General features: G+C 42.6%; 2 protein-coding genes across 2 annotated transcripts; both read left to right on the top strand.

Moving 5' to 3' along the window:
* LOC120112347 (probable L-type lectin-domain containing receptor kinase S.5) lies at nucleotides 1-3,561 on the top strand. Its single transcript, XM_039131417.1, has 2 exons — nucleotides 1-1,368; nucleotides 2,304-3,561. The coding sequence occupies exons 1-2, from the start codon at nucleotides 42-44 to the stop codon at nucleotides 3,158-3,160; spliced, it is 2,184 nt and encodes a 727-aa protein (XP_038987345.1). The 5' UTR covers nucleotides 1-41; the 3' UTR covers nucleotides 3,161-3,561.
* A 4,233-nt stretch (nucleotides 3,562-7,794) lies between these two features.
* Nucleotides 7,795-9,900, top strand: LOC120112510 (putative F-box/LRR-repeat protein At5g54820). The gene is made up of 3 exons (XM_039132064.1): nucleotides 7,795-8,808; nucleotides 9,324-9,512; nucleotides 9,595-9,900. The coding sequence occupies exons 1-3, from the start codon at nucleotides 7,795-7,797 to the stop codon at nucleotides 9,898-9,900; spliced, it is 1,509 nt and encodes a 502-aa protein (XP_038987992.1).
* The last annotated feature ends 621 nt before the right edge of the window (nucleotides 9,901-10,521 follow it).

Below are 10,521 nucleotides of genomic sequence, written 5' to 3'. Positions count from 1 at the left end.
CAAACCCGTCTTCCTACTTCCCCCTTGGTTACCCCCCTGAGATGGGCGCACCTCTGCCCCTCCTCCGCCTCTCCTCCGCCGCCGCCGCCGCCGCCGCCGCCGCCCTCCTCCTCCTTCTTCTCCTCCATCTCCCCCCCACCGCCGCTGCCGCCGCCGCCCTCAACTTCTCCTTCCCCTCCTTTGATATATCCGAGGCCCACACCAACCTCACCATGGTTGACGACGCCAACATCAACCAGGGCGCCCTCCAGCTCACCCCCGACACCCTCAACAGCGTCGAATACCTCGTCAACAAGTCCGGCCGCGTCCTTCTCAGCCACTCTTTTACCCTGTGGCGAGACCTCCCCGCTCCCTCCACCAATTCCACCACCATCGCCGACGCCGACGCAGCCGGCAGCGGCGGCAAGCACGTCGCCTCCTTCAACACGACGTTCTCCATCAACGTCTACCGCGTCGACAACGCCACACCCGGCGAGGGCTTGGCCTTCATCATCGCCCCGGAGCTCGACATGCCCGCCCGCAGCGATGCCGGCTTCCTCGGCCTCACCAACGCCACCCTCAACGGCGACCCCAACAACCACCTCGTCGCCGTCGAGTTCGACACCTTCAAGCAGCCCTACGACCCCGACAACAACCACGTCGGCCTCGACATCAACAACGTCTCCTCCATCGCCTACGCCTCGCTGACCCCGTTCGGCATCCAAATCGCTCCATCCGTCGCCACCAACTACACCATCTGGATCGACTACGATGGCGGCGACCGCCACATCTGGGTCTACATGGCGGTCCAGGGCAAGCCGAAGCCGAGCTTTTCCGTGCTTAATTCGTCGCTCGACCTCGGCGCGCACCTTCTTAGAGAGTCGTACTTTGGCTTCTCGGCCTCTACCGGGAGCGAGTACCAGCTCAACTGCATTCTCTCTTGGAGTCTAACCGTCGAGGATCTCTCTGAAGGCAATGATGGTAGCAGAGGCTGGCCTGCCTGGAAGTTCGCCGTGGCGATCGGTGTTCCGGCGGCGGCCGCCTTGGTACTAGGCCTCCTGGTGTTCTTTTATATGAGGAGGCGCCCGGTGGGGGACGACCCCAGCTTGTTGATTGACAAGTTGAAGAGTCTGCCGGGGCAACCAAAGGAGTTCATGTTTGATGAGCTAAAGAAAGCTACGAATAACTTTGATGAGAAATTGAAGCTTGGACAAGGGGGATTTGGGATGGTGTACAAGGGAGTGCTGCCGGGGGACAACCCGGGAGAGAAGATTGAGGTGGCTGTGAAGAAGTTTTCGAGGGAGAACAGCAAGGGTGGTCAAGACGACTTCATTCACGAGCTCAGTATCATCAATCGCCTCCGCCACAAGCATCTCGTCCGTTTAGTTGGTAATTTTCTCAAAACTCCCAAGATTCATTTTCCTTCTCTCTTTTAGTTTCTTAATTTTGCCTCGCAATTTGTTGTTCCATGATCCATATCCCACTTTTGATCTTAAAGTTTCTCAAGTTTTCTTTACCCTTCTCTTTGCATGTAAATTTTCAGGAATATAGATTTGTGTCCTAAATCTTTTAGATCTGTCCCAAGGGGACGGGCTAACAGATGGAGTTGGTAGGGGATGAACCGGTCAGCATCTCGTGTGATATAAAAAATTATTTTTGAAATCTATTACGGGAATTTGAAATTGCTTGTCACGTTGGTTAGTGTTATATTAAGGACTTGAACATCTCGGCAACTCAACCTTTCAATATCAATTGCGTGGCATTTTGACTCTCTGTTAATTTAAGACCCAGATAACCTTAATACTGTCACGCCCCAAGCGTCGGCGGTGCTTCCGGAGAAGATGATACAGGCCCTTTGTCGCAAGAAATAAATTGCAACAAGCACAACATATTAGTACATTACTTTGCTTGTTTTGTACACTAAAATATGTATAACGAGACCATATATGCACGGCATCCATTAAAGTTTGATAAAACTCAAGGAGTTCTAGGAAAATTTAAAAGAAATAAAGTCTTCTTTTTTTTTTTTTGCTTTGACTGTCATATTATGAGTAGGACCCGATTATTTTTTTAAATACATTTATATATGTTTTATGGTGATTGAAAATCTAATTCCTCTCAATTCGGGGATCATAAAACAAAATTTTTGTTCGGCAAACAAGTAGTCTCGATCATCAAATGGTAGCCAAATAACAAATTGAAAATTAAGCTGCTATATTGTCTTCTTATACATACACAACTATGGAAAAGTAAAATTTGAAAGAAAAAACAAATTAGAGACTTGGAGGAGATCTAACAACAAGAATGGTGGTGATTAACTATAGGGTGGTGTCATAAGATTGGTGTTCTGCTCTTGGTGTATGATTACATGCCGAACGGCAGCCTAGACCAGCACCTGTTCGGCGGCGACGACAGGCCTCTGCTCAGCTGGGAGCGGCGCTACAACATCATCGCCGGCGTGGCCTCGGCCCTCCACTACCTCCACAACGAGTACGACCAAAAGGTGGTGCACCGCGACCTGAAGGCCTCCAACGTCATGCTGGACGCCGCCTTCCACGCCCGCCTCGGCGACTTCGGCCTCGCCCGCGCCATCGACATCGACAAGACCTCCTACACCGAGCGCGAGCTCGGCGGGGTCCCAGGCACCATGGGCTACATCGCCCCGGAGTGCTTCCACACCGGCCGCGCCACCCGGGAGTCCGACGTCTTCGCCTTCGGCGCCGTCGTCCTCGAGACCGTCTGCGGGCGCCGCCCCCGCTGCGACGTCGCCGGATTCCAGTTCCTCGCCGACTGGGTCTGGAAGCTATACCGGGAGCGCCGCCTCCTCGACGCCGTGGACCCCCGCCTCGCCTACGCCGACGATTACGTGGCCGCCGACGTCGAGCGGCTCCTCCTGCTCGGGTTGGCGTGCAGCCTCCCCACCCCGGCGGATCGGCCGAAGACGGCGACGATAGTCCAGATCATATCCCGGTCGGTGGATCCGCCGGCGGTTCCCCCGTTCAAGCCGCCGTTCGTGTGGCCGGCGGCGGGGCCCATCGACGACGAGGGGGCGGAGGACGGGGAGTCGAGTAGGTTGACCAGCACCGTGGTGACGTCGTCCTACTGTCCGTCATCCTCGGGGTGGACCCCACGGTATATCAGCACGGAGGGACACGTGGAAGCCAGCGATGCCCTGGTGTGACGTTCCATGGTTCTAAAAATGCATAAATAGAGGAAGGTAGAGAAGACCGACCGATCCACCTTTAATTTTATCTTATTTTATTATGGGGAGAAAAGGATGGGCCGTGATTCCCCGAGGGCTCGGCATAGGCTGGCTCGGTGTAGTTAGAAAAAATGTTTTGGGTCCATGTGTGCGAGCTGCCAACTTTCTTTTCTAATTTTTCTATTTTCCTCTTTTGTGTCCCTTTTTCTTTGTTTGTTTCTGTTTGTTGGCTTCAAATTTGGAATCTTTTCATCAATTTTGATGAGAGGATCCTAAGTTTTTTAGTTAAATGCTTAATTATAAGTATGGTCCTTGTAACATTATATTGTCCTCCATGTACAAACCATTCATTGTATTCAAACATAGTGTGATCTGTATAATATTTTATTATGGCTCATCAAGCAATTATAAACCTATCATGTATTTTTTTTTTATTGCTCTTCTTTAAACTGGCATTTGACGTACTGTAAAATTTATAAGCAATAGAAAAGTTACATATTAACTTATCTGCAATAAGATTAGTATGTGTCTAAGGCATGTTTCCTAATTTTATTTGCTCTGCATTTTTTTTATTAAAATATATATATTATATATTATAAGTATAGATATACTTAATAAAATCAAAACAAGTCACGGAAGGTTTTAAGCAATTTTTCTTCTTCAGCTCACAAAGTGTTTTTGGAGTGGCAGGCTGCATAAAAAGTCATTCAATCTGTAATTCTATTAGTCTTTTTAAATGCATACTTGGTTTAGAAGGTCTCCAATTAACTATGGTCTTGATGAGTCACATCAATATTTTTTCTTGCAAGAACGAGTTTTTATACGAATACAAAAATTTATGAAACAGAAAATACAATACCTACCCTTAAGTCTTCCTTGGGGACAAAGCAGGTACGGATGTGGACATGCGCTGCTCTTAGCCCTTTAATGTTATCTTTCTTAGAATATATATGTACATGTCTTGTCGAGAGCTAGGGTGGTTGTTGGCTGAACTCAGGCCTCCATCAATGCCAAAAGCATCGTCTTTGTCTCATGAGTGATGGTAGATTTTGAATGATCGAAGTTGGAATTTTGAATGATGATTAGGAAGGATCGTAGAAATGGAGTGAAGGGGAAGAAGTAAGCAGATGCTGGTCCACCACACAGCAGGGATAAGCATTTAGGAGATTAAGATAACTCCGCTGAAAGGGATGTGGGTGCGAATCAAAGGCCTAGCTCGAGAAATGCGACAGCTACGTACCATATGTATATGATTTCTATGTTTATATAACCTTCCTACTTTTGCCGGCTGCCCAAGTTGACCACGTTGATCATGTGTCTAGAGACCATATCGATCATTAGTAGGATAATTAGCAAAAATGACCTCCCATTAATTACACGCATGCAAGGCCCTTTCTACTGATACTTTTAATAAAAATAATGATTTTTTATACGTTTAATAGAAATACAAATTACATAAGCAAAAAAAAAAAAAAAAAAGGTGTTTCAAAGTGCGTAAGAGTCAGCATGCTTGCTGGATGATGAATCCTCTGTAACTTGCACTTGTTACCGTAACTACTGGACATGAGCTAATAACTTGACTCTCAACATGCGTATTGAAACTTCTAAGATCATACATGGCCAATGTGACATGGCATAGTATATTGAAACTTGGTCGTGGTTTAAATTTTAGATATTATTAAAGACTTTACTATGCATTATATCCCACGTAACTAGAAAGTAATCTAATGGCCAAAGTTAGGACTCATTTGGTTTGTGAAACTATTTTTTTTTACTAGAATATTTTTTCTGAGAAGATAATTTTTGGAAAAATGATACCTGAAAAAATTATTTTAGTATGTTTGGTTGATCATGAAAAAGTGGCACATCTTAAAATGGCTTATATTTGATTGAGCATCTATTTTCTGAAAAAGTTGTATGAAATACTTATTATACTCTCGCGGATAGGAAAGCGTTTCTTCTTGGTCCTCTTTATTTGTCAAATGGGCAAGACATCACTATGAGGTGTAGCGACTATGGTAGTTGATGTATGAATTTTGCCCTGACTGCTGAGAAGCTACCACTCTTGCAGCTGGTCTAGGAAAAGATTGAGGATTTTGTCCTTCTTCCTTTAATTCCCTTAATAAAGAGAAAGATTTTACTTAAACAAAAATCTTAATTCTCAATTAGTGAAAAAGTAGTTTGTCTATACCTTTCATGATTTTTTTCCCATGAAATATAGAAATTCTATTCCTATGAAAATGCTACTTTTACGTCGCTCTTCTTTGAAAACTCTAATCAAATAAAAAATATTTTTTTTATTTTTTTGTTGACCATATTTTTTTTTTCCACGAACCCAACAAGTTGGCCCACTGGGATATGGTCGGTGCTTATAAGAATTTTGTTATTCGTAAAGTATCTCTTGCAGTCTTACTCTTCCTTTAGGGTTAGGTTGGCGTCTTTTTTATATCCCTACTTGTCTAAACGGAGTTTCTCTGAACATCAAAAGATAGGATTATGAATGGAAAAGATGGTCAATCCGTACACAAGTTGGCTCGGTGCAGGTCACCAAGAACTTTCTCAGTTCAGGTCAGATGCCATGTTCCATTTTATACGTTCTCCTCCCTCTCCTTGTTCGCCCTAGTTTTCCTTCCTTTGAGGTGATGGGTGTTTTGTCTGCAAGCCATAGGTTCATGTACCATCCGTCGAGATGAGAGGGAAAGACCCAGGTCTTAGCCAGGAGTGAAGGTTCAAGTTATATGCAGCATACCAAAGAAGATGATGGTCCACCCAGTCATTAATATATATATATATATATATATATGTCAGTCATATCTCCTGGCCAATGTCTATAGGACTAGTCATCTGTCACCTGCATGGTCCAAAAATCAGACAAATTGGAGAAGACTCTTGGAATGGATATTCGTCACAAACTTTAGCTCATATATAGATTCTAAAGCGTGCTTAACCGCTTGTTTATCCATCAGATAATGGAGAGTTTTAATATAACATTGGTAGAAAATTCTAAAAGTCATTGTCAAAAATCTTAATACATTGCATATCAAAAGATAAAAAACTCAACGAACAAGTTAACTTACCATTTAGAATGGTATCCGTACACTTTTAGCTTCTTTATTATGAATAATAATACAAATGAATAGATTTTTAAGGGGTAGATATGCAAAAATAACGAGAATTAAATCTGAAAAGCTCATAAATACAATCTGTAAACTCTGTAGTTGTTCCGAGTGGTCCATTTGACTGACGACCTTTCCTTTGTATAAACTCAGATCCGGATGTTTCAAAGTCATCTGAAATTCCTTTGCACCTCGGTGATAGAGGAACGTCTATTTGGCTGGACGGAATTGTTAGAAATTCTTAAGAAACTTTCCTTGAAATGAAAAAGAAAAAATATTCTTTCTGACGGACCTATGCAGCTTAGCAGCACATTTTTCCAAGTTTTCTCTATTCGTAGCGAAGAATACAAGACTATGTGATGTCTCAAGGCAAGTCCAATGTTTGATTATGGTCCCGTAGTCTTAGGGTTTGCATCTTGCTAACTTGGTAGGCAACCACCAATATAAATTTATTTTTATTTGCTTTAATTTTTATGCCATTCAATAAGATTCATTTTCCATATTAAACTGCAAAAGGTAGATAAGAACTCCGATAGTATCTCTATTTAGATCACCATCCAACCGACAATTCGAATGCTTACATAGGATTACTGGTTTTTATTTACATTAATAATCAATGTTCAATCAAAGTTATGTGGGTATTTGGCTAGTAGTGAATTTATTTCTTATTATCAAGTGCAATTTTCAACACCTTTTCTCCATCATATTCCCACAAATGCACCGCAACCCAAATTAAATATGGAGACTTTCTTATCATGAAATTATCCCTTATTTTAACTTAGAAATATATTTCCAAGAACCCTTCCAGTAATATAAGATGAAACTATCCTAACAAAGATTTACCGTCTCGGTACCGAATTCTATACATATACTATTTTATTATACTCTGGTATGAAGACAGATTCGGCATACCAAGTATTACAATATGGTACCGTTGGTATATATTAGTATCTGCCGATACAGCAAACTTGGTTCTAACTTCAAATTATAATGGAAGGAAACGAGGGTAGAGAGCTGCTGGGGTCAGGGTAGGGTACCCTAACTTGAGACATCCTAACAAGCCAAACTGGTAGTCATGGCAGCAAAAAGAAAATGGGCTGGCCTACTATGAAGGGCCCATCCGTCCATGGGTACAGTGTCTCTCAAAGGGCCCATATAGAGGCCTAACCACCAGCCCAAAGAAACCAAATCGAGAGAGCCTTCTGCGTCCGACGCGGCTCCCTCTCGCGTCGTTCCGAGACCTCTCTCTCTTTTCCGTGAACGGTAACATCGTTTCCAAACGCCGTTGGACACGCGGCGCTTAACACCAAACCCGGACTGTCCTCGTCCGTTTTCCCAACGGTCATGACCACTATAAATTTAAATCTAGACTTCCATGGCGGGTGTCTCTATTTTTCTCGCTCCTACTCTCCTGCCTCCATCAAATTACTAAGGAGTGGAGAGAGAAGAAGAGAGAAGCCTTGGCTTAAGAGTATTCGACGCTCTCCACCCACCGTCATGGAGTCAGAGGCTTCCATCACTAATAAGACGGAGTCTTTGAGTTCTGTCTTTGGTAGCAGCTTGGAGGCAGACTCATTCATGGAGGTGAACTCATTCATGCAGTCTGAACCCTTCAGTCCCCTGTCCAGCCCTTCCACCGAATCGGCCAAATCATTCAGCTCGGTAACGAGCCCTTGCGACTCCCTCCTTTGCTCTCCATATATCGAGCTCGACGAGAAACACTTCGTGAACAACAACGCGATGCGCATGCTCAACCTCTATGGACGCCATATAGAAGCAAATAACTTGAAGAGAAGCGGGAGGGATGCTTTCATCTCCCATGCTCGATGGCTCCAACAGAACTACCAGGAGCTAAAGGTCGCTCGCCTCCGTCTTTGCTTCTCGAACCCTTCGGAGTACACAAACGATGCCATGGAGTGGATTAGAATGGCCACCAGTAGGGATGTCGAAGAGCTCCATATCGATTTCTCTATCCCTGACCATGACCGGAGGTACCCCGAGTGCTTCAAAAGCTATGCTGAATTACCACCAGATGTCTATATGTTGCGTGATTCCCTTCATACGCTAAGGCTGTCAGGATGCAAATTTCAGCCTGCTTTGTTTGGCAAGTTTAGTGCACTGAGGAAGTTATCCATTGAAAGGGTTGAATTCGATCGAGAATCGCTTCAGGTCCTCGTAGCAAATTGTTGGCATCTGGAGGATCTTAAACTTAAGATGTTGGGCCATCTGACCAATATCAATATTAATGATTTTAGGCATCGAATCAAGAGAGTAACGATCGAAGAATGTATTCCATTGATGGAAGCCAACATTGTTATGCCAGGTCTCCAATATTTTAGGTACTCTGGAATCGCGGTGCCCATTGTCATCAAGGACTACTATACAATTGAGGAGGCAGAACTTGATTTTAGTCAGCAATTTGAACTCGGTCATCATGGCGGATTAATCTCGGAAATTCTCATATGCCTACAGAATGCAAGAGTACTCACAGTATGCAGTTACCTAACCCGGGTATGTCCTTTGATCAACGACTTTTGTTTCGAGTCATTGTAATTCTAGTGTTTAGGTGATTTTTCTATATATGATAACTTTTAGTTGTATCCCCCTGGTATTTTTTGTTGTTTCTTTTTGTCATGCCATTACTTATCACTATGTTAAATGATACTGATCTACGTACCATCATTTGTCTTACTCATTGTTGTCTTGGTTTTTATTAGATTTACGGTTGTGTTTACAAGTAAAATTACTATTGTTGGCTGACAAAATATAATCTATAGTGATTTTGTTGATAAGATGATGATAACTTACATCTGTTTTTTAAAAAACCTCCTCCTCCTCCTCCTTATTTTCTGTGTTTTAAATTTTGTTTTGATGCAACTTCCTATGTCATTATATATTCTTGTTTTTGATAAAAATACCTTATAATATTGGATAGTCTTTCTGCCTTTGCCGATGTTTTCTACCTTTAAGACAATCACACGATGTTCTTAAATAATTTATTAACCTGATTTCTATCATATGTGAAGGTAATTGGTTCTGAAAATCTTTACTTGCCAACAATCATAATACAACTACGACATCTGATACTAATGAAGGCAACATTACACAAAGATGAGTCAGCAGGAATCATATTTCTACTAGCAAATTACCCAAAGCTGGAAACTTTAACAATTAACATGGGCTATCAGACACAACTTGCACCTAGAATCCTCAGCGTGAGTGTTTTCAATTGTTCGGTTTTGAATTAAACGTATCATCATTTCCTCTCTTTATTTTTTTTTTCTTGGCCTATTGCAGGATGAAGAATATAATTTTAATACTCCATTTGATGCCGAAAGGTTTTGGGAAGCACAGACCTCACCCATCACATGCCTTGATATGTATCTGAAGAAGGTCAATATCCTGAACTTCAGAGGGCATAAAAATGAAGTACACTTCCTTAAATATCTGCTGAAGAAATCGGCAAGATTGGAAGAGTTATCTATTACCATTACAAGTGATATGCCGGATTGGGAGAACTTGCAGGGGAGCTGTATATCTGCTGCTAAACGACTGCAACACTGTGAGAAAGCTTCACCAATAGTTCAGATAGCGATACGTTGAGAGTGTCTTACGTGGAACTCTGAAATGTAAAAGGCTTCATAATAATTGTTCCGTCTGATCATCGTTGTATGCAATAGTGTATCTAACATACTATAGTTATTATAAACTTGCCTAGTTTGGGAATTGAGAAATGCTATTCTGAAACAAGAATGTTAAAAGGGTAGTATAATATGAAAGATCTAGTACCCATGGAGCAATCACTAGAAAGAAAGCCTGCAAAGCAATGCCCAACCAATTCAAAGCCTACAGGGATATCTCCAACCTGATTACCTTTCTGAAAAATATGGTGTACTTTCCACTATATTAGAGCAAGAAGCATGGCATGGATTTAAGGATGAAATCTAGTAGATACCTCGCCCTTCATCCAGGAGACAACTGGCTGTCAATCACATTCCAACCATATCTGTAGAGCTCAAAAGCCAAATACTGAAATACAATATACTACAACCCAACTACGTTTCCTGGATTTTGTTTTTTTGGAAACTCCAACTTGAGAGGGCAACCCTAAAGTTAATAACCTTCTCATTTGAAATCTCCTACAAAGGACATAAGCTACTCATGCTAGTAATTCTTGTTAGTGACTTAAAGTCTCTGTTCTTTTAGTTGCTAAACATCCATGGA

The sequence above is a fragment of the Phoenix dactylifera genome, chromosome 11 (assembly GCF_009389715.1).
Source record: "Phoenix dactylifera cultivar Barhee BC4 chromosome 11, palm_55x_up_171113_PBpolish2nd_filt_p, whole genome shotgun sequence".
Lineage (NCBI taxonomy): Eukaryota > Viridiplantae > Streptophyta > Magnoliopsida > Arecales > Arecaceae > Phoenix > Phoenix dactylifera.
The sequence above is the reverse complement of the archived record's forward strand: the minus strand, read 5'-3'. Positions and strand labels throughout refer to the sequence as shown.

Bases quoted from the DNA above. Each gene is read 5' to 3' on its own strand.
- LOC120112347 (XM_039131417.1), top strand. From the start codon at position 42: ATGGGCGCACCTCTGCCCCTCCTCCGCCTCTCCTCCGCCGCCGCCGCC. The intron at 1,369-2,303 runs GTAATTTTCTCA...GATTAACTATAG, and splicing joins GCATCTCGTCCGTTTAGTTG to GGTGGTGTCATAAGATTGGT.
- LOC120112510 (XM_039132064.1), top strand. From the start codon at position 7,795: ATGGAGTCAGAGGCTTCCATCACTAATAAGACGGAGTCTTTGAGTTCT. The intron at 8,809-9,323 runs GTATGTCCTTTG...TCATATGTGAAG, and splicing joins TATGCAGTTACCTAACCCGG to GTAATTGGTTCTGAAAATCT. The intron at 9,513-9,594 runs GTGAGTGTTTTC...GGCCTATTGCAG, and splicing joins TTGCACCTAGAATCCTCAGC to GATGAAGAATATAATTTTAA.